Below are 24,884 nucleotides of genomic sequence, written 5' to 3' on the forward strand. Positions count from 1 at the left end.
GTCTCCTCCACTGTATCCTGTGACTAAACCAGGTCCCAGTGAGATAGTTAAACAGGAGACGTGACAAAGTTTGGAAGATTTTTGCTCTTTGTTTCTTCTACAGTTAAGCCATATGCAGACATATTAATAAATGAAATTTGGCTGAGCTCTACACAGGATCATCCAGACACATATTTGCCGTTATGCGGAATTCAGCAAAATAATGTTACCAGTTTTCCTGATGTCACTGTTCCTGATGTCATGGCCACCTGGATGAATACTTCATTTGATTAAAAATGTGCTGCAGTTCTGTTGCTCTCATACAGCAGAGCATGTAAGCAAGAGATGCTGTATAGATGGGAATTCAACCAAAAGCTTGTTCTTGACATCATTTGTGAGTATACAATACATACACACACAGCTTGGGTTTTGCATTGACTTCCATTCATATATATATATGGCCAAACACTGACCCTTACCCTTACCCTAAGCCTAACCATTACTAGTACATAACTAACCCTAAACCTAACCTAAACTTAATTCAAGCCTTAGTCCTAAACGTAACCCCTAATCCAACAACAAACAGCATTTTCCCCCATGGGCACCAGGCTTTGGTCCCCACAAGGAGCAGTGGATTCTCACAATGTAGTGTTTTTACAGAAAATAGGCCACATCATGTAACAAAAACAGATGGACGAACACACACACACACACACACACACACACACAATCTCATCAAAGTCACTGTCTAAAAGGAATATGTCATGTGACTTCATTTAGTGAGGTAAGTGTAAAGTGTTGTGAGTTAAACTACCAGAAGGGCTTTACACTCTGTATCTATGTTTGAGACTTATTTATTAGTTGACAGTTAAACTGATACAGACTGCTCTTTGGACTGGCTCACACTCAAAAGCATCAAAAAAGCTGTGCTTTAAAATCATTTAAGTGAAAAAACATCAGCAGAACAAAGAAACAGTGACAGTGAACATATGAAGGATTTGTAAGCACTGTGAGAATACTGCTACTGGCTAACTAGTTTCATTGCTTTCTTTTTGGCATTAGCACCACCAACTATTAAGACAAGCATAAAGAAAACAAAGATAAAGATCAGTCAAACCTTGATAAAATTATTCAACAACAATTACATAGATTTACTTGCAAAATCCAAACTAAAAAAGATAAAGATATATGCATAATTATATTTAAAATATATTTAAAAACCCAGAGAACAAAGTGTACCGGAGTCAGATTCCTTGTTTGTATGTACGAACTTGGCAATAAAGCTGATTCTGATTCTAAAACATTATGACTGATATATGTATATACTATGATAATGACGATATTATCTTATAGCATAAAATGTTGTGATATACAAGTCTGGGGCATCTGAATGTGGTGTATCTGTTATAAAAGGCACAGTTTTACAGCTGCACAACATCAGCAAAACATGGAGCTAAAATACTACTGCGGAATATTGGTATTTTGATATGGATTATGATTATGATTAACTTTCTTGACTAGTTTTTATTGCAGCAACGTGTTTTGTAAATGATAGTGATTCTAGCTGCAAACAGCAGGCTTTTTTTTCTTGTTCTCCATCTTAAAAAAGCTCAACATGCTGATAAAAAAGGCTGGCTCTGTTCTGGAGACTCCTCTGGAACCTCTGAAGATCATTGTGCAAAGAAGGATTCTTCATGAAATGAAGACCATAATGGAGAACAGAGTGTCTTCAGTCAGAGGCATCTTCACATCTGCTGTAAGACAGACAGCTACAGGAGATCCTTCCTGCCCACAGCCATCAGCATCTACAGCGGCTCTTTGAAGTAACCTGCATAATGAGCTACAACATTTCATTTCCTTTTGGGATGAATAAAGTATTTTTGAACTGAATTGAATTGCATCGCGATGCCTATTTAAATAACAGCAAAGGAGGGAGAAAGGGACAGACAGATGGTCTGAATCTATGTGGGTCTATGACAGTGTATTTACCTGTGTTCGAAGGATCTCTCCTTTGGTTAACTGCATGTCTCCTGTGAGTTCTTTAACAGTGATGCCCAGGGGTTCCAATCGCTTACTGAAGTAATTAGTCATCTCAGCTGCCAAGGCCTTCATTGGAGCCACATATACTATCTGCAGAGAGAAAGAGAAGTGTGGAAATAAATAGGATACATGGCAGAGAGTGCTAAGGTGAGCAAGGTAGAAAATTGAGGAAGAAGCTGGAGGGACACTGTGGTGATAAATGAGCAAGGAGAGGCAGGATCATTTGTTCCCTGGCAACCAGCACAAATCACAATTCATAGAGGAATACTAAGGCAGCTGCTTGCCGGGGGAAAGTAGAGAAACGGTTGATGTATGAAAAGTGGCTACCTTCAAAGCAATAAGTGAATCTATGATCTAAAGACGAAGAACAAAGTTGTTGGATGGCTTTGGATAGAAATATTGATCCTAGAATGTGTTAGGGTTGAATAGTATGGGTTTCTATGAAGACATCAGTTTTATAACAGTGAACTATTTCACAACAGGTTCAGCTCACAATTAAAGTCAATTTACTGAGCAGCTTTTCTGTGTTTGTTGTCGATGTATGTAACTGGTTTCTCTTGTAAATGAGACCATTGGTCTAAACAGATTTCCCAGTATAATTAAATAAATAAACAATATAAATCAATGATGTATAGATGGTAAAATATATAAACAATAGGATAAAACCTCACCTAGATCAAATGGATCAAACGGAATTTGACGTAAATGTAATACATAAGACTGAGCTGGACTGATGTTACATATGTTTATGCAATTAATTGGATAGTTTGGATTCAGTTTGCAATTAACCAGTTGGATGAATTTGGGCTCATTGTCCCTTTGCTTGTATTAGTGTCATTGAGGTCTCACCACTCAGCAAACACTGACAGCAGACAGCAGGTTTCAAGATGATGGCTTTAGTAAATAATGTAATGTACTAGGAACCTTTGAACGATTAGTGTTGTTTTTGAAGCATTTTATGAAGGCCTTGTGCATACGTAGGTGGATATCTGGTAAAACAAATAACTTTTTATGTGTTTTGGCCTTTCATCCACACAAACTCCGTCTTACATCACTTTGTAAGACTTCACTTTGTGATGTAAGAGGGAGTTTGTGATGTGTCACGAATAATTATGAAACCTCAAGCCAAAGTGGAGATAAAAAAAAACTCTGTTTTTGAGCTTGTGTGTGTCCATTATCAAATGGACTATTGTGGTTCGGTGCATCGGTGTCTGTGGCAAATATTGAAGCGTTGACGTCAAATGTGCAACCATTGTTTATAGACTCAGTTGTACAGTGCAGTAAAAATGAATGCTGTCAGAGAGGCGCTGGTTACATTGGTTCAGACACTTCTGGTTTGTTGTGTTTTACAAGTCCTGTTGCTGCAACACACTACTGTCCACACAAACGAACCTCCGGGCGTCATGTTTTATACCTAACAGGAAGTTCTGATTGTTTTGAAGGATAATGATTGGCGGACATAGGTTTCATTTTTGCAATACACTACCCCCAATGTGTCTGGAGTGTTTAACACAACGCTCAGTGGCGTATTTCTATGGGTTGGTGTGGATGAAAACTTCTGAAAAACCTTACGTGTGTACGATATTATTTTTAAAACAATGTAGGGGAGATATTTGTTTTTTTTAAAACCCTGCTACATGTGTGAAGCTTTATGAAAAAGTAAAGGAGCCCCTCACCAGTCCCAAAGGGGGGTTATGTGGAAAGGTCTGTTGTGTCCCAGGCCCAGATGGGGGTGGGTGTGGGTCAGTCTGCAGTGTGAAAAGCTATGTGGTGCTTCATGGAGGGGGAGACAAAATCAAGCTCACAGCCTAAAAGAACTCTGTTGTCAACCATCCCCTCCCCTGTAGACCAATGCCAGACCGCCATCTCCACCATCGCTGCATGAACCCCCCACCAGGCTCTACTTTGTATTGCAGGCAATTGCCACTAAAGATGCTCTATGAACAACGAACATTTATTTCAAATGAAATATTTGTTGTTTTGCTGGGTTCATTTTTAGCATTTTGGGCTTGGAATGAAAAACTTTTCTAGTTCAGATTTAAATGTAACAATATACTTTTTAGACTTTGTATAAAAATATAATAAACTTTAGATTAAAAAACTACTTTAGATTAAAATGAGTCCCGACTTATTTCCATTTTCAGCACTAGTTTAGTTAAACTTCATTATTTGAGTTAAGTTGAGTCAAACTACCACAAAGTCTAGTTTGCTGACTGTATCAGAGGCACCAAGTGAGACAATAAAGAATAATGATATTATTTCTACAGTCTGATACAGAGCACTGCTCTGACAGGGTTACTGGTAACTGTTACAGAGAAAAGGAGAGAAAAAAATCTCAATTTTGGCCAAAATATTCTGTATTTGTTAATCCAGCTTTGTTACCTTGTGCCTCAGAAAAACAAATTGTCCAACTGTAGGGACCTGTCTTCAGTTTAAAGCAGTTTGTGAACATCTGAAGACAGACACAAAGCAAAAACTACATGTAAAACTCAGCTGCCCTTTGCACGAGCTTCTTCAGAGCACATCTTGGCAGTATCTTTATGCTTCTGTTGGATAGCAAGCAATAAAACTGGCCAAACAAAACAGCTTGTTTTGGTGTATTTAAAGTTCCCAGGAAATAAAGGGAGAAGCTTCATAGGGGGGGTTAAACCTTCTTCAGCTCACAGTCCTGTTCCCCACCTAGAACCCAAGGGTCTTCCACCCCCTTCTGATCACCGTTGTGACCCGGAGCCGATGCAGTTGGGTCGTTCAAAGATTTCTGCGGGGGAGCGTGATCGACGAAGGAAGAATAACTTGTGTTTTTATTGTGGTGGACAGGATCATGTTGCCTTCAAGTGTCTGTTACTGTACTGAGCCCCATGCCAGGCTCAGTAGAGGTGAGGAGAACTCTATTGAGCTGAAGTCAACTGTCTGTCTCCTCATGCTCATTTCCTGCAACCATTCGAGTGTCTTCTACTTCTCATCAGGTGTCAGTGTTCATTGACTCAGGGGTGGACAGAGAGTTTATGCTCCTTCCCACGTCTGACACCCGTAATGTTCTGGCATTGGATGGTCATAGTATCAACAGTTCACACTACAAAACAGAGGTAATAAGACTCTGGGGGGGAATCATCAGGACGAAGTCACATTCAGTCACATTCAGGATCATCAACTCGCCTAAACTACCCATTGTTTTAGGGACCTCCTGGTTACAAAAGCACAACCCCCACATTGACTGGGAAGCCAAAGAGATATTGGGCTGGGCTAAGTCCTGCTCGGCCACTTGTCTGTCTTCTGCCTCTACAGATATTATTCCGGAGAATGGCATTGAGGAGACATACCTCAATCTACCTAAGGTGCTGCCCGAATATCATGCATTTAAGGAGGTTTTCAACAAGTCCAGGGCCACGGCACTTCCAACTCATAGACCCTATGACTGCACCAATGAGCTCCTACCAGGCACTTCCCCCCTAGGGGTCGATTGTATTCATTGTCAGGACCAGAGAACCAAACCATGAGGAAGTATGTTGATGAGTCACTAAAAGCTGGTATTATCAGACCTTCTTCTTCTCCAGCAGGGGCAGGCTTCATCTTTGATGAAGATGGTTCCTTGAGACAATGTATCGACTACAGGGGTTTAAACGACATCACCATCAAGAACCGATACCCTCTACCACTTATGAACACTGCCTTCGACCAGATTCAAGGCACCAAGATCTTCTCTAAGTTGGATTTGAGAAACGCTTACCACCTTGTTCGTATCAAGTAGGGGGATGAATGGAAGACGGCATTTAACACTCCCACTGGTCACTATGAGTACAGTGTAATGTCCTTTGGTTTAACCAATGCCCCTGCAGTTTTTCAAGCATTGGTGAATGATGTCCTGAGGGACATGGTTGGACAGTTTGTTTTTGTTTACCTTGATGACATTCTGATTTATTCCCAGGATCTGGAAACTCACAGATGTCATGTTCGGACCGTTCTCCTCCGTCTTCTTCAAAATCATCTGTTTGTCAAAGCTGAAAAGTGTGAGTTTCACACCGCTACCACTTCATTCCTTGGATTTATCATTTCTCCAGACCAAGTAACAGTGGACCCCTCCAAAGTCAAGGCGGTCTTGGAATGGCCTTCTCCTACCGACCGCAAACAGCTTCAAAGTTTTCTGGGGTTTGCTAATTTTTACAGACGATTCATCATGAATTATAGCCTCGTAGCAGCACCTCTTAATGCTCTCACATTGTCTAAGACAAGGTTTGTTTGGAACGAGATGGCAGAAAGAGCTTTTGTCACGCTCAAAGGATTATTTACATCTGCTCCTGACACCTCAAACACCGTATTCACCCATGTGCCTTCTTTTCTAGGACTTTGTCCCAAGCAGAGCGCAATTATGATGTCGGGGACCGAGAACTGTTGGCAGTCAAGTTGGGTTTCGAGGAGTGGAGGCATTGGCTAGAGGGGGCTAAGGAACCGTTTCTTGTATGGACAGATCACAAGAACCTGGAGTACCTGAGATCAGCGAAGCGCCTTAATCCCAGGCAGGCAAGGTGGGTTTTATTTTTTGGAAGATTCAACTTCTCTCTGTCTTTCAGACCTGGAGTCAAAAATGGCAAACTGGATGCCGTGTCCAGAATACAGGAACCCTCCGAGTCACAGGCCTCTGGGGATGATGAATTTATTCTCCCGGAATCAGTGAGACTCTCTGTCACCATGTTGGAATTGGAGGGAGAGGTTAGAGATGCCACCAAAGACCTCCCTATCCCAACTTCATGCCCACCTGACCGGTGTTTTGTCCCGGAGCGCCTCGTACCCAAGGTACTTAATTCATGCCATAATCCACGTCTGTTCTGTCATCCTGGTATCAGTAGGATGTTGCAGATGGTCCGGACTCAGTTTTGGTGGCCATCTCTTGTCAAAGATGTCACAGATTACGTCATGGCCTGTACTCAATGTTCCCAAGCCAAGTGCTGGACTCTTGCATCCCCTACCCATTCCTCCTCGTCCCTGGTCACACATAGCCATGGACTTCGTCACAGGTTTGTCAGTTTCTAATGGCTTCACAGTTCTGTTAACTGTCATCGACAGATTTTCAAAGATGGTTCACCTAGTTCCTCTCAAGAAGTTGCCTTCAACCACTCTGGCACGTGAGGTTTTTCGCCTTCATGGCATACCCACAGACATTGTCTCAGACAGAGGGCCCCAGTTTGTGTCACGTTTCTGGAAAGAGTTTTGTTCCTTGCTGGGGATTACTGTTAGTTTGTCTTCATGATTTCACCCACAGTCAGATGGACAGACTGAGAGGGCCAACCAGGAGTTGGAGACCAAACTTTGCACACTATGTGAGTCAGACGCAACTAAATGGTCTCAAAATTTACCCTGGGTTGAAAATGCTGTCAACGCCCTCCTGGCTGGTGCCACAGGGTTATCCCCTTTCCAAGTTGTGTTTGGTTTTCAGCCACCCTTGTTCACAGTCCAGGAGAAAGAAGCTGAAGTTTCTTCTGCTCAGGCCGCGGCCCTAAGATGTCAGCGCATCTGGAGGAAGGCAAGAAGGTCTATGATCACAATGTCGGAGGTGCAGGCACACACAGGAAATCGTCGGAGAATCCCTGCTCCAAGCTACCAGGTGGGACAGAAGGTTTGGCTGTCCACCATGGACCTCCCGCTTCTGGTTGACTCCCGTAAGCTGGCACCTCGTTTTGTGGGACCCTTTCCCATATCCAAGATCATCAATCTTGTGGCTGTTCGTATACGTCTGCCACGTGCCATGAAAGTTCACCCTACCTTCCACATGTCCCGGATCAAGCCCTATGTGTTGTCCCGTCTCGGGCCCAACTGCGAGCCTCCTCCACCCGCCTGGCTTCTTGCTGATTGCCCAGTCTACACTGTCCGGCGCATCATCCGGTCCAGATAGCAGGGATGTGGCATACGTTATCTGGTGGACAGGGAGGGCTATGGTCCTGAGGAGAGGTCCTGGATTCCTGCACGATTCATCATGGACAAAACCCTCATCCGGGATTTCCACCGCCTCCATCCTGATCAGCCTCGGGGTCCATCTGGAGCCGCACCTTGAGGAGGGGGTACTGTTATGATTCTGGCCCGTCTGCCTGCTCTGCTCTCACTCATGCAATCAACTCATCTGCTTCACCTGTCTGCTGCTGCGCTGATGCGCAATCACCGTCATGCCACACACCTGTGGAGCTGAAGTTATATACAGCCATCTGACAGGCAGACGATGCCAGATTGTCGAAAACATTTGAGTAGTTATCCAGCGTTCCTTCCTGACTGATCTTGTTCTCTGATCTTGCCTTGCCTCACAGATTTTGCCTGCCTGCCTGCTCCTTGTCTGATGGATTGGATTTCTGGATTTCGACTCGGCTTTCTGCCTCTGGTTTTCTGCCTCTGCCTGCCCCTTGTCTGACGCCTCTAGCCCTGGAATTCGACCCCGTTTCTGTCCCTGGATTTATGCCTCAGCCTAACCACTGGTTTATTCAACCTGAGCCTGCCTCTGGATTCTGTGCCTCTTCCCCAGACTGAGAAATGGTTCCTGGAAGCTGACTGCTGTTCTCCTGCTTTCTGATCCTGGGTTACTGAATAAACCTTTTTACTTGGCTGAATTTGGGTTCTCTGTCTCTGGTCGTGATACATGACTTTGGATTGCATTTAGGATTGCCCAAAATTTATTTATAATACAAATGAATTCTACAGTTTTATAAACTCTGATTATTTTAGACTTCTTACTCAAAGATGTTACAACACTTCATTTACAAATACACAAAATTTCTGGTCCATCTGTGTGTCCATAGTATTGCCACATTTTTGCACAATGGCACAGTGAGGAAGAGTAGTTGCCCTGAGACTTGGGAAGTTAAGAGTTCATTTTTAACCTCAGCACCACACCAAAAACCTGAAACAGTTATTTCAGAGAGCTCTTAAATCACAATAACATCAAGTTTAACATGGTTATCCTCAGACAATAAATGACATGAAAGCTCGTGCTCATGTTTTAATTAGGGAGCATATCATATATCAGGGTCAGACCTTGAATTCATCCTTTTTGATGATGCCACCAGGCTGCAGGTGCTGACGGATCTCATGCAGGACTGTCAGCATGGCGATGTTGGTCTTGCCAGCGCCCGTTGGAGCGCAGATCAAAAGGTTTTCATTGGTTTTGTGGGCCGTCTCAAACACTATAGACTGGATCCTGTTCAGACGTTTCATTCCCTTGAACACCAGCTGTCCGATCTAAGCATGGAAAGTTAGCAGAAGGATTGATAGAAAGGTTAGAACACCACTGACTCAGAAAATGAAAACAAAATCAGCAACAAATATGATGATGACCATCCTTTAAATGAATGCTGGAACACTTAATTTGAAAAAACAACGTAAAACTAAGATTAATATTGATGTTTTACTTTTTTTTTTTAAGCATTCAATGCCAGTTCTAGTTTTTAAATCGTCACTGAAAATATTTGTAAAAACAATGAAGATATCTCTTTGTTGAGCAGTTTACACAATTTAGTTTTTGCAATTTTCTAATTGAAAGATTACTCAATACTTTATTTCAATTTTAAAGAACTAAAATGATGTCTTGATTTAATTTGAAATGCTAGTTAAACTGTGTAATGAGCAAGGAATGTCCAGGAAAAAAAACTTGATCCAATGAACTGTTGAGTGGCAGAGTCACTCACACAGCTAAGTATTGGTCAGCCAGTTTCCATTGGCAACTAGATCTGGGCCAGCACCAACATTTGTGGTGCTACTGCCCCCAGTACCAGCCACTATTCTGTGACAAACCCACCCTTTAGAGTCATCCACAGGGGTGCTGCTAAAATAAAATGCAGGCAGGTGATCTATGACAGTGTGACTGTCTGAGCCTGAGTGTGTGTGAGGTGCCTGCACAGTAAGTGGTGCATCAAAAAGCACAGAAAAGAAGAAAAGTGTATATAGAGGGATCCGCTGTCACTCAAGCAGCCCTCAGTCTGGCTTCACTATGGCAACAGAGTGTGGGTGATGCCCCTTAATCTTACCCTGCCTCTGATAAGCACAGAAACTACCACAGTGAAGGACAGTTGGTGGCACACACTCACACAACATTCTACAAACACTTCCCTTTGGAAACACCATATGTACACTTCAAATACATTTTACTGAAGAGATTCTTGGATTTGATTTAAATACTAGATACAGACAGTTGAAATGTTAGCAATTAACAAAACAAGGTGAGTTCTAGAAGACATCCACTTTGCACATGCTATTAAAAATATTGACTTCTTTCTTATAGTTTTATAAAACATTGATGCCTGGGAAAACAATTTTTTTTTTTAACTCATTCACCAATTTGAGACACTCCGTAGTCAGTTAAAGCTTTCAGCGCTATCGTGAAACAGATAAGCATGAGTTATCACATTTCAAATGACATTCATGTCAAACAATGAATGTATTAACTGTAAAAAGGATGAATTTAGAATATCTACTTCACAAACCACTTGTAGAACAACACAAGATCTACTGAGTGAGGAGTAACTGGTTTTTTAATAAGTTAAGCATCATAACCTTTAAGGTTTAAGAGGATTTTTTATTTTTTATTGTAAGACAATCCTTAGATCTTAGTTTGTTAGGTTGCTGTTATTTTTTTTGTTATTTTTTCTTATCTTGTCATACAATTGTATATATTTACAAGCAGTTTTTTTTTTTTCTATCCAAGGGTGCTTTCACAACAGGATAATCGTCACTTGGACTAAGCAGAAAATACTTAAAAATGTCTAACTTTCATTGGTTTCACTTAACTGGACTTTTGAAAAAAGGACCAAACGTTGTGTAGTTATCGCTACAAAGTGCCAAGCCAGAGCAGCAAGCGAGTATGGAGATGTTTATTACAGCTGAAATGTTCATTCTGGAGAGTAAAATGCTTTCCGTGTTTGAAATGTTAATTTTCAGTAAGAAGATATCTGGTTTAAAGACCCTCCCCATCTCTTAGATTTTAAAAACTTATTTTCGTAATCAAGGCAGTGAACTACTGGCTTGTTCCTCTGTATGTGAAACAAAATCAACTGTACATGAAAAATGACAAAGACAGAGGGACGTCGATGTGCTGGTGGGGTTATACAAATGGCAAGTGAAGATTTTAAAGGTTTTAATATTATTTATATATGTTTGTTGCACTCTTTGGTTTGCTCGAGTCTCTATTCTTTCCCACTATAAACGAACAGCACCATGGTTCAACTCTAAATGAATCAAGAACCACATTTCAGAGGGACCACAGTTTGTTTGGTCCATCTCAGAATTCAAAGGAACTTTTAAAGCTTATTAAGGCAGCTCTGGTGTGAAGTTGTCCTACTTCTGATGAGTATCATATGTGAAGAAAGTCAATGCAATGTAGCTCATCTTAAACTCTCTAAAATGGGGTCCCATTATGTGATTTTCTTTGCTTGATTTTGTCCAGTCAGGGAAATTCTGCATCAGTCTGTGATAGCTGTGTTCAGTTAGCAGGGGGAGTCAGCACATAAATCTGCAAGTGTGAGATGAGGTGAAGACTTGAGTCTGCAAGCAGAAGAGGGGAACCAACCCAACTTGACCCGACCTCAGTCAAAGTGTAAACATTTTTTTTTTAAAGATATTTTTTCAGCATTAGTGGCCTTTTTATTTTTCACAGTAGGCAGACAGGAAAGAGGGGTAGAGAGAGGAGGAGACATTCGGCAAATGCCGCTTCGAGGACTGTAGCCTCTGTATATGGTCACGCGCTTAACCCCTACACCATCAGCGCCGCACCCCAACAGTGTAAACATTTTTTGACGAGAATCTGGATGATGTTGGGTAACAACCAATGAAAAAGAGAGGCTGGGACATGACAACAGCTGTGAACTGACTTTTTAAAACACCTCACTTGTATAATAAACAACATAATAATAAACAACATTATGAACATAAACGTACAACAGAATTTGGCATAACTATTATCACCTAACTTATTACAATCACATTATTATAAACAAACTAAAGAGAGACTCTGGATATACTAAAGCAAAATAAATAATGAGTCTTACTGAAATAAACCAAACCATACACATACTAACATAAAGGTAATGGGACTTCAACAAATCGACATTTCTGAATGAAAGATTTTTCACATAAAATGAACCAATTTACTATAAATTCTTGATGTTTATTTGCCCAATCTAGCCCAAACATGATACAGTAGTAGGTTAAGACAGAAATAATATTTTTACATTACAGCCAACATAAACTGTCTTTCTAAAATCCTCAATAAACCTCTAATACAATTCTCATCATGACCATAACAAAGAATACAGTTAAAACTATACATATCATATTCTCGGACTCATACTCGTTGTCTTCCGCTTTATCCAGGACCGGGTCGCGGGGGCAGCAGACTCAGCAGAGACGCCCAGATGTCCCTCTCCCCAGACACCTTCTCCAGCTCCTCCGGGAGGAGCCCAAGGCGTTCCCAGGCCAGCCGAGAGACATAGTCCCTCCAGTGTATCCTGGGCCGACCCCTGGGCCTCCTCCCGGCTCCTCCTTGAACTGCCGACCATAACGTGGTGAGGGGGTTTGAGTGCTCGAATGATCCTAGAGGCTATGTTGTCTGGGGCTTAAATGCCCCTGGTAGGGTCTCCCATGGCAAACAGGCTCTAAGTGACGGGTCAGACAAAGAGTGGTTCAGGAACCCCTCATGACGACTACAAAATCGAGGCACGTGACGTCGCCCGGTACGACGGAGACGGGGTCCCACCCTGGAGCCAGGCCTGGGGTTGGGACTCGTCGGAGAGCGCCTGGTGGCTGGGTTGCTCCTTGCGGGACCCGGCCGGGCCAAGCCCGAACGAGAGACGCGAGACCATCCCCCAGTGGGCCCACCACCTGCGGGGGGAACCATGAGGGACCGGTGCAAAGAGGATTGGGCGGCGGGCAAAGGTGGAGACCTCGGCGGCCCGATCCCCAGATGCTTAGGCTGGCTTTACTTATAAATTAAACTTAAAGTGTATGTAACACGCTTTTCCCACAAATGCAGAAATTGAAAAAAAAACCTCAAGAAAAAATCAAGCCCAAAGTTGCCCGGAAATGATGTCTAAGGGTGAGGATCAATGATAAACGGTTCAGGTCGAAGCCAAGTTGCATTAAAAAACGCGTTAATATGGTGAAACCGTGCATTGCTGGTGGTGGCTGCAATACCACGACAGCAGCTGTTAGTCGGTACTACTTTCTTGAAGTGAAGAGGATCAGAGATGGAAAACTGACAGATAGGCTGGTCCCACCAAGCACAGCCAGCTGTGATTAGAGTACTTTTCGGCAAACTGCTTCAAACAGGAAACCTCTGTATTCACAAGAGAAAAGATGTCAGAGGTCGGGATATTTGACAGGCGAAGGAGAATGTTGAAGCAGATGCTATAGTCACACTGTTCAGAGCATCTGATGGGAAAAGATCGCCAAAGAAAAGGTTGTTGCTGCTGTTGCTAAACAGATCAAGGCTCAGCAGGTAAGAATACTTCCTTTTTTCAAAAGTACATTCACAGGGGTAGGACAATGAAACTGAAACACCTGTCATTTTAGTGTGGGAGGTTTCATGGCTAAATTGGAACAGCCTGGTAGCCAGTCTTCATTGATTGCACATTGCACCAGTAAGAGCAGAGTGTGAAGGTTCAATTAGCAGGGTAAGAGCACAGTTTTGCTCAAAATATTGAAATGCACACTACATTATGGGTGACATACCAGAGTTCAAAAGAGGACAAATTGTTGGTGCACGTCTTGCTGGCGCATCTGTGACCAAGACAGCAAGTCTTTGTGATGTATCAAGAGCCACGGTATCCAGGGTAATGTCAGCATACCACCAAAAAGGACGAACCACATCCAACAGGATTAATTGTGGACGCAAGAAGAAGCTGTCTGAAAGGGATGTTCGGGTGCTAACCCAGATTGTATCCAAAAAACATAAAACCACGACTGCCCAAATCACGGCGGAATTAAATGTGCACCTCAACTCTGTTTCCACCAGAACTGTCTGTTGGGAGCTCCACAGGGTCAATATCCACGGCCAGGCTGCTATAGCCAAACCTTTGGTCCCTCGTGCCAATGCCAATGTCGGTTTCAATGGTGCAAGGAGTGCAAATCTTGGGCTGTGGACAATGTGAAACATGTATTGTTCTCTGATGAGTCCACCTTTACTGTTTTCCCCACATCCGGGAGAGTTACGGTGTGGAGAAGCCCCAAAGAAGCGTACCACCCAGACTGTTGCATGCCCAGAGTGAAGCGTGGGGGTGGATCGGTGATGGTTTGGGCTGCCATATCATGGCATTCCCTTGGCCTAATACTTGTGCTAGATGGGTGCGTCACTGCCAAGGACTACCGAACCATTCTTGAGGACCATGTGCATCCAATGGTTCAAACATTGTATCCTGAAGGTGGTGCCGTGTATCAGGATGACAATGCACCAATACACACAGCAAGACTGGTGAAAGATTGGTTTGATGAACATGAAAGTGAAGTTGAACATCTCCCATGGCCTGCACAGTCACCAGATCTAAATATTATTGAGCCACTTTGGGGTGTTTTGGAGGAGCGAGTCAGGAAACGTTTTCCTCCACCAGTATCACGTAGTGACCTGGCCACTATCCTGCAAGAAGAATGGCTTAAAATCCCTCTGACCACTGTGCAGGACTTGTATATGTCATTCCCAAGACGAATTGACGCTGTATTGGCCGCAAAAGGAGGCCCTACACCATACTAATAAATTATTGTGGTCCAAAACCAGGTGTTTCAGTTTCATTGTCCAACCCCTGTAGATATCACAGTTGTTAATAATTAAAAATTTGAAATTTTTATGAATAATAATCCAAAATTATTATTTTTTATAAGAAATATGATAAATTACACACGCAAACAATATATTTAAATAAATGTTTTCCCCTAAAGATTCTAATATAAAGTTAAAAAAATGACAGCAGCTAGTGTCTTCAGATCTTGAATCATCCCTTGTGTCTGATGCTCCATCCTGCTCAGCTTCGCCTCCAGTTTTTTCTCTCAGTGCCATATTTACTTCAACCCTGGATTTACCACTGTCTCTGCTCCGGTCCGGTCCGCTGCAAAGCCCGGGATGCTCCAAGAACCATACGCAGAACGTGCAATGAAAGCCAGTGATAAATGAGGAAGCAAGTCCAAAACAACCTAATCTGTGGAAGTTAAACCAGTTAAATTGCTTCATTTTTCGTTTTATGCATCCAGATATTTTAATATGTTTTGTTTTACAATGGGTGAGTTCACTGAGTGCAGAGAAGCTAGATTTGTTGCTTAATTTGGTGCATTTAATGTTTAATTGCTCAGTTTATAATACCTTAGTTTACCCAGTAACTGATCTAATTGATCTAATGTTAACAACTGCTAATATATACACGTATCTAAATATATGTGTGTATTTATTAATATAGTGAGATCTAGTCCATCTTTGGTGAATTATTGTGCTCATTCTATTTCCAGGTGGTGCGGTATGATTTATGCATATTGACGCCAGCTGTGTTCCGGCATCCAGCAAAAATATACTCTGGTCCCCGGCGTTAGATGGCCGCCGCAGGCCGCAGCACTTGTGCTCTGCCATCTGATGGAAGCTGACTTTCTTCTCCTGTCTCGGCTGCGTCTCTCTTTGATAGTGACTGAAATATGTCTAAAGAAATATCAGATACTTCGCTGCTGTCTGTGTGGCTGGCCATTGTAGCAGCAGTCAGAGAGGGAACCCCGGCACGTAAACTAAGTCATAAAATAGTAAGAGTAGTCTAGAGGTGACGTTTTAGTGAAATTTATGACCATATATCTCAGCAACTGTTCATTTCAGCACCATGAATTTATTTTTGAAATATTTTACTAATGTGTCTTTTCTATAAATGAAATTGGATTTATCATAAAAATTTGATGTCACAGGCACTTTAACATATTTTAAATTGTACCTCTTTCATTTAATCACCATTTATTCAGGAGAGTTTGATGTGCTCAGTTAGCTTCAGTCGATTTGACAAAATCTTTACTCTGTGATCCTTCAGCGGGAGCAGTTGAGCGCTTGATCCCGTCTTTCAGTCAAGAAAAAAATATCACTCTGTTAGTGTGAACACCTTTTCAAAATCCGTAACAACTGTGAAAGTCATAGTGTCTGCCTTAAACTGCAATTATTTTTTCCTCTGACAGTTTCAACACAGCAGTAAGAACAAAGAGAGGCATGTCCGGGACGTGGCGGTGGCACAGGGGTTAAAGCGTGCGACCAATGTACTGGAGATACAGACCTCAAAGCAGCCGTTACGGGTTAGAGTGCCCACTCACCAATCTTTGCTGTATCTCTCCACCCCATTTCCTGTCGGCCAACTTACAAAAAAAGGCCACTATTGCCATAAAATAAAACTGAAAAAATCCTGGGCTTGAGCATATTCCATAAGTCAACAGGAAATCTTGATAGATGCTTGACAGGTCACCAGTCCATCACAGGAAAGCCCACACACAGACAAGAAAAACATGAAATCCCCATGGAAGGCCCAATTTCACATTTGAACCACAGACCTTCTAGCTGTGATGCAAGAGAAAATCATACATACTTTACTTTGAGGAGTCTATGTGCCAACTGAATTACGATGAATTTTGAGTGAACAAAATTAAATCACATCTGAATTCCCATGGTAAATACACCACTAAACCTTTTCTTCCGTTTTCATTAGGTTTAATCCAGTCATTTTATTCTTCTATGTTCTGTCTCTCCTATAATAATGCTGCTCCAGGATGTCTTGAGCTTAGGCAGCAGTATTATTTATTTAAGGATTTATTATAAGTATGTCATCACTTTCCTCTTCCCCTCGTTTCGCTCCAACACTCACAGAAAGAAATAATTAAAGAGTGCATGTCAGGCAAGGAAATGCTGGGTTCTGTTCGGAAGTTGGCCCTGGGGCCCAGCAGGAAGGAAGAGGCTATTAATGCATCAAAGAGCAACTTTATTAGAGTCCACTTAAGCTGGAAGATGTAAGGTGTTGCTATGGTAAACCTCCTGGTGACTTAAGTGTATGTTACAGGAAATTGTTTGTCCATTTTACTACTTTCAGCTAACAAAGCCCAATACCATAAGAAAGCCCAGCACCATAACACAGCTACCAAGAAGTTTATACAAACGTTTCAACTGGCAAAGCCAAAAGCATACTACTCATAAAGCTCCCCATTCCAAGGAATATCTTGTCTCCAGGTACCGGTAATTACAGTCAGATGTATACCTTGTAATGTTCTTCTGATGGTTTATTTAATCCCTGTATTACATTTCCTCTCATATGGGATTTACAGTGCCTTGCGAAAATATTCAGCCCCTTGGAACTTTTCAATCTCTTGCCACATTTCAGGCTTCAAACATAAAGATATAAAATTCAAATTTTTTGTGAACAATCAACAAAGTATTAACGCAAGGGGGCCGAATAATATTGCACGCCCCACTTTTCAGTTTTTTATGTGTTAAACAATTTTGACACATCCAATAAATTTTCCACTTCACGATTGTGACCCACTTGTTGATTCTTCACAAAAAATTTGAATTTTATATCTTTATATTTGAAGCCTGAAATGTGGCAAGAGGTTGAAAAGTTCAAGGGGGCTGAATACTTTTGCAAGGCACTGTATATTAAGAAAATGTCAATTAATCAAAGCTTGAAGGCCATCCATCCTTTTTTGCTTGCTTATCTGACATTAACAGACTAAAGCTGCTTCCAGGTGGCAGGGTGATACACATTCCAATCCTGTGTATGTGTTGCTTGATGGCAGAGCAGGGCTGGCTGAGCAATGTGCAGAGCACAAAGCACCTTAGAACATATCGCCCTGCATTTTGCACTCAAGTTAAAGCACTCTGTGACAACATCAGGTCATCTCAAATCGGAGATAACCTGGTGTGAGCCCACATAGATCAAGACGGAGGAGGAGAAACTAGCAATATCTGACAGTGCTTTCACACCAAATCATCACATCACAGAATTAAAACCTAAGGTTGAAGTGGTGGGAACGACAGCCACACATTGTCCAGTACAGCAACTGGTAACAGTGGAGATTCTGGCTGAGAGCAAGTGGGAAGACATTGCCGGTTACACCAATCAGAGGTCACCAAAGTTAGTGTTGCTTGTTTGTGTAAGTTTGCCAAAACAATGTCGAAATCCATAACTTTCTCGGGTCCCCTCAATGATCTGACCGGTGACAACATGTTTAGCAGGATGCAGTAATCAACTGCTGGCTTTCTAGGTGGTGTCCTGGGCTACATTGATAATTAGGGAACACTTTGGAGAAAACCTGGTCTGCTCCCGAGAGACAGCATCCATCCCACTTTTGATGTAGCAGCTCTTCTTTATAGGAATCTGGCCGAATTTATTAGTTCTCAAACTCTGACAACCCTTGGGTTCAGACCAGGAAGCAGGGTTGTAGTTTAACACTCCTCTCTGCAGCTTCTGTACTGTTACCCACCCATTACCTTGCGAGGAGGAGGAGTAGCAACCTCTTTCAGTTTGATTTATTGATTAGTCCCAGACCAATTAATAGCTACAACTCTTTTGAATATTCAATCCTTAGTTTTCCTGATCAAAACTGCATAGCACTAACACCACTTCTGTTTGTTGTTTTGTACCACCCACCCTTATTCTCAATTTTTAGATCAGATATGATTTAGTGTTTAATACAGATAAGGTCATTGTAGTGGGGGATTTTAACATTGATGTTGACACAGTCATAGTCTAAATATAACCTTTCATGCCATTGTAGACTCAATTGGCTTTGCTTGAAACATTAGCAAACCTACCCACCTTTGTCTTCATTCTCTGGACCTTGTGCTGTCGTATGGCAGTGTAAAGAAATAACATTATTTCCTCCCTGTCCTGTCTGACAATTTTTTAATAACCTTTGAGTTCTCCACTTCGCAAGAAAATTTCATTATAGTAGATCACTATCAGACAATGCTGTAACAACCTTTAAATAATCTCTTCCATTGTTAATTTCCTCATTATCACAGAAAAACACAGACGAGGGCAATAATTTAATTTATTCCCATAAATAAAATTATAATGCTCATAATGATACTTCCTCACTGCGCGGTGCATTAGACAATGTAGCCACCCTGAAAAAGAAGGTAATTATAAATAGGAGGCTGGCTCCTTGGTTTAATTCAGAGGTCGATACTTTAAAGCACAATATAAAAAAAAACTGGAGAGAAAATGGCACTCTACACACTTAGAGGATTCCTGCTTAATCTAGAAAAATAGCCTACTGTTGCATAAAAAGACACTTTGCCAAGCTAGAACTGTTTATTTCTCATCATAAGAATAATCCTAAATTTCTTACTACAGTTACTAAACTTCCACAGTCATTGCTCTGTTGAGCCATCCATTCTCTTAGCTCTCAGCAGTAATGACTTTATGGGATTCTTTTGAAATAAAATTGATTCTATTAAAAATAAAATAATTGGCATACTCCCGACCATTAGTTCATCCTCAGTAAGGGAGGCAGCATTGGAGGTAACTGTATCTGATTTGTGTTTGAAATGCATTGATCCAGTAGAGCTTCCCGAGTTATCAAAAATATTAGCGTAATCTAAACCTTCAACTTGTACGTTAGACCCAATCCCAACAAAATTATTTAAGGAAGTGGCCCATTTGAGCCCCATTTTAGATATGAATAATCTATCCTTAGTAAATTGATATGTACCACAAGCTTTTATAGAAGCTGTAATTATTCCTTTACTTCGTTTGCTTGATCAGGATGATTTACTAAATTACAGACCTATATCCAATCTTCCATTTTTATCTAAAATTCTTGAGAAAATAGTTGCTAATCAAATGTGTCAGCATTTACACACCAATGATCTATCTGAAAGGTTTCAGAGCTCATTATAGCACTGAAACAGCTCTACTGAAAGTCACTAATGATATTCTTGTGGCCTCAGATAGTGGACTTGTGTCTGTACTGGATCTGTTAGATCTCAGGCTGCATTTGATAGTCAGTCACAATATTGCCTTAGAATAGGATCAGGGAAACAGCACTAGGCTGGTTTAAATCTTATTTGTCTGACAGATTCCAGTTTGTTCATGTAAATGATAAATCATCTTTAAACTCCAGGGTTAATTGTGGAATACCACAGGGTTCATTGCTTGGGCCAATTCTCTTTACCCTATATATGCTTCCAATAGGTAAAATTATCAGGAAGCATGGGATAAATTTCCACTTTTATGCTCATGATACTCATCTTTACTTATCCATACATCCTGATGAGCCCAAACAGTTACACTCCAGGCATTACAGGTCCTTCTCAAAATATTAGCATATTGTGATAAAGTTCATTATTTTCCATAATGTCATGATGAAAATTTAACATTCATATATGTTAGATTCATTGCACACTAACTGAAATATTTCAGGTCTTTTATTGTCTTAATACGGATGATTTTGGCATACAGCTCATGAAAACCCAAAATTCCTATCTCACAAAATTAGCATATTTCATCCGACCAATAAAAGAAAAGTGTTTTTTATACAAAAAACGTCAACCTTCAAATAATCATGTACAGTTATGCACTCAATACTTGGTCGGGAATCCTTTTGCAGAAATGACTGCTTCAATGCGGCGTGGCATGGAGGCAATCAGTCTGTGGCACTGCTGAGGTCTTATGGAGGCCCAGGATGCTTCGATAGCGGTCTTTAGCTCATCCAGAGTGTTGTGTCTTGAGTCTCTCAACATTCTCTTCACAATATCCCACAGATTCTCTATGGGGTTCAGGTCAGGAGAGTTGGCAGGCCAATTGAGCACAGTGATACCATGGTCAGTAAACCATTTACCAGTGATTTTGGCACTGTGAGCAAGTGCCAGGTTGTGCTAAAAAATGAAATCTTCATCTCCATAAAGCTTTTCAGCAGATGGAAGCATGAAGTGCTCCAAAATCTCCTGATAGCTAGCTGCATTGACCCTGCCCTTGATAAAACACAGTGGACCAACACCAGCAGCTGACACGGCACCCCAGACCATCACTGACTGTGGGTACTTGACACTGGACTTCTGGCATTTTGGCATTTCCTTCTCCCCAGTCTTCCTCCAGACTCTGGCACCTTGATTTCCGAATGACATGCAGAATTTGCTTTAATCTGAAAAAAGTACTTTGGACCACTGAGCAACAGTCCAGTGCTGCTTCTCTGTAGCCCAGGTCAGGCGCTTCTGCCGCTGTTTCTGGTTCAAAAGCGGCACCTGTAGCCCATTTCCTGCACACGCCTGTACACGGTGGCTCTGGATGTTTCTACTCCAGACTCAGTCCACTGCTTCCGCAGGTCCCCCAAGGTCTGGAATCGGCCCTTCTCCACAATCTTCCTCAGGGTCCGGTCACCTCTTCTCGTTGTGCAGCGTTTTCTGCCACACTTTTTCCTTCCCACAGACTTCCCACTGAGGTGCCTTGATACAGCACTCTGTGAACAGTCTATTCGTTCAGAAATTTCTTTCTGTGTCTTACCCTCTTGCTTGAGGGTGTCAATAGTGGCCTTCTGGACAGCAGTCAGGTCGGCAGTCTTACCCATGATTGGGGTTTTGAGTGATGAACCAGGCTGGGAGTTTTAAAGGCCTCAGGAATCTTTTGCAGGTGTTTAGAGTTAACTCGTTGATTCAGATGATTAGGTTCATAACTCATTTAGAGACCCTTTTAATGATATGCTAATTTTGTGACATAGGAATTTTGGGTTTTCATGAGCTGTATGCCAAAATCATCCGTATTAAGACAATAAAAGACCTGAAATATTTCAGTTAGTGTGCAATGAATCTAAAATATATGAATGTTAAATTTTCATCATGACATTATGGAAAATAATGAACTTTATCACAATATGCTAATATTTTGAGAAGGACCTGTATATAAATAAAACTGAACTGAATTGCTGACCAAGGATTTCTTAGGTAAGTCCCAATGCTTCTTTAAATGCAAAACATGTGGAAGGTTCCATTTTCCTCCTGAAGGCAGTTTGATCTCCTAGATGTGGAAAAACATACTACTGAAGCTCCTCACCTATACTAAGCACAGTCTAGGACAGGCTCTGCCTTTCTTTTTAAGCTGTGAAATAATTTAGCATTCAGTAAACAAACCAAAACTCCTTTTGCATGGTCTCCCCAGCTCCACTGAACATAAGAAAACCCCACAAAGAGAAGCTGCACAGACCACCTAAACACACAATCTCAATTGTTAGCAATATTTATGTTAGTAATAACCATTAATACAGGCCCAAGGAATTCCTCACAGGATATTCTGTTTTTAATAATTTCATCATTATCACATAGTTTGGGGGGGTTCTAATGTTTGTCAAAATAATAAAAGCAAATCTACTTTTACTATTGCTGTCAACATCATCCCTTCGATGAATAAATGAGTAAAAGTAAATTTGAATGTGAGAGAAACACATTTATACATGTAACGTTCGTCTACAGGACAAATGCAGGGAAAGCATTTGTCCTGTAGATTGTCTATTGGCCACTGAGCTTCCCACAGTTTTTTAATACTTCTGCACACACGTTCAAATATCTCAGTAGTAACTAGACAGCCAAACGAATTAATTGAGCGGCTGGCTCTCATTTTGAATATTGACTTTGTCCGTTTGTGATGAAAAGCCACTGTCCTCAAACCTTTTAAAAATGTTAATTAATGCAAATACATGCCTGGCTCAGTATTCACCTTGAGGTAAAGCATACACATAGTCAATAGAAAGTTGACATCATTTAATGATCTTGTGCAATCTTCAGTGGGTTTTTATTCTTTTGTTAAAATCATTCTGGACTTATTGCTATGGTAATGTATGCATACACATCTTTCAATTGAAGATTCAGCTGCGGCTGGTAAGAGATGTCTCAAGGGTGTGATTTTTATAATCTGGAGAGTAACATACTGTACTCCAATAAATGTTATGCAGATGTAAGCCTATAGGACATAATGCTTTATTGAAATCCGGCTCATCAAGAGTTTCATCAGTTCGAGAACCCTCATAAATCTGCATAAATGTGCAATAAATATTTCTTTCTTTCTCTCTTTCCTTTTTAACAATGAAAAATGAGATCAAAAACGGCAATGAATGGATTCAAGTTACCTGAACAACCCAGGCAAATATTAAATGATAAGAACAGCTTACAGTCGTCTTTATGACTGACAAGGCTTTTTAGATAACAAATGTCTATTGCAACATCAGAAACGGTTATATTTATATGTCCACAGAATGTTTACACGGCAAAGTTTAAAGGGACAAATACTTTTTCTCAGCTCTATAGTGACTATATAAAGTGACTATAAATCACAACAATAACACCAATTCACAGAAAACAAGGGCTGGCTTTGAGACAGACAGTCAAACTGAGAGCATAAGGAAAGATGCCATGTTAATTATCCTGACAAAATATGGGCAGACTTTATCAAGTGGAAATTAAGAGAAAATATCTAGAGTCAAAAAGTTAGTTTGAATTCTTTACCAATTTACTGTTTGGACTGGTACAGTCTTACAAAGAAATATGCAGAAATGGCACAGACTCATTCAATGACATTATTGCAAAAGAACAACAGGCTAAAATGAGTTCTCAATTAAAGATCCTGAAAAGAAATGCATGGCAGAGGCACAGAGCCCAGCTGGTGAGAACTGGACCACTGACATCTGTGGTCAACCGTTCAGTGGCAGAGTTAAATAAAGTTTTTTTTTTTTTGTTTTTTTTTAATGAGAGCAGATGTTTGATTCTGACTTACAAGCAATCGCAGAAACCCATCTGGCTCAGAGAGGACTTTGAATTTTCTGCACTATGAAATTCATAGAGAAATGTGCAATATCTGGCTTATGAAGATGTCCAGCAACAAACAGCCTCATTAACACAGTGAATACACAGCCTACGGCCATATGGGCGAACTGGGAGCACTGGGAATATCCCGCCAATCCACCAGCCACTTAAACACACTAATTGGACCCAAAAAGATTTAAGTGATGATTCAACAGCAATAATCAAACACCAGTTTGGTCTATGTTTCTTGGCTTTTCTCTATGTGGATTTAACAGCGAACCAAGATGCCCAGACTGTGTGTACATATGGACCTAAAGAAGCCAACAGGGATATTTGTCTTGCGGGCTGGCAGCTATTTTGTGTTGTGGTGTGATTACAGTAAGAATCACCATTAGCTCAAAAACTAATTTAATTCCTCTACACATTGGTAATGGGAAGCTAAGAGATATAATTGTTGTCTTTTTCATGCCTTCCTTTTAATTACTTTCTGGTTCCATTTCATTCCATTCGAATTGACAGCCTGATCAAGTTTTAATTGCCAGTTTTTGCAGACAGCTTATCAGCCAGTTCCAAGCTTGCATGCAGAGTACTAAATGACCTGGCCAAACACACTCCTGAGCACACACAAAATCCCCAAGCCTGCGGATCCGTGTGTATATGCTAGCAGACAACCCTTTGCAGCAGATGTATATTGAAATTTGACAGAGTAAGATGCAGATGCAGCAAACAGGAGGCTCATTCATTTCCCAACAGAACAGCAGCAGCAGGAATAAGAGGAGAGGGCACAAAGGAGGGAGACAGAGAGCTGGAGGTAGGCTGCAGATAGTTAACAGTGAGGCAATCCATCACTTCATCAACAAGCTCCTGCTGAAATAGCCGAGAGCTTACTGAGACCAAAAGGCTCACATCTCATAGTAATCAACTTCACCAGATAATTTATGGTTTTTCAGAGCCATCTAGGGGTTTGTCTTCTCATACATTAACAAGCCATGCAGAGACATGTGCTGTACATAATAAAACAAAAAACTAGTTTACAGCATTTTGTTTTGTCAACCCTATGTAAGAATATGTGTTTTAAGTATAGCTAATATTACTTAGTTTTTCT

General features: G+C 41.2%; 1 protein-coding gene across 1 annotated transcript in view; it reads right to left on the reverse strand.

The window, feature by feature from the left end:
- ascc3 (activating signal cointegrator 1 complex subunit 3) overlaps positions 1-24,884 on the reverse strand; it is a 301,858-nt gene that overhangs the window by 153,745 nt on the left and 123,229 nt on the right. The window contains exons 9-10 of the mRNA XM_047360681.1: positions 9,034-9,237; positions 1,969-2,109 (exon numbers count right to left, since the gene is read on the reverse strand). Coding sequence (XP_047216637.1) covers positions 1,969-2,109; positions 9,034-9,237 — 345 coding nt within the window. The remainder of the gene's footprint in view (positions 1-1,968; positions 2,110-9,033; positions 9,238-24,884) is intronic.

This window comes from Girardinichthys multiradiatus, chromosome 3 (assembly GCF_021462225.1).
Source record: "Girardinichthys multiradiatus isolate DD_20200921_A chromosome 3, DD_fGirMul_XY1, whole genome shotgun sequence".
NCBI lineage: Eukaryota > Metazoa > Chordata > Actinopteri > Cyprinodontiformes > Goodeidae > Girardinichthys > Girardinichthys multiradiatus.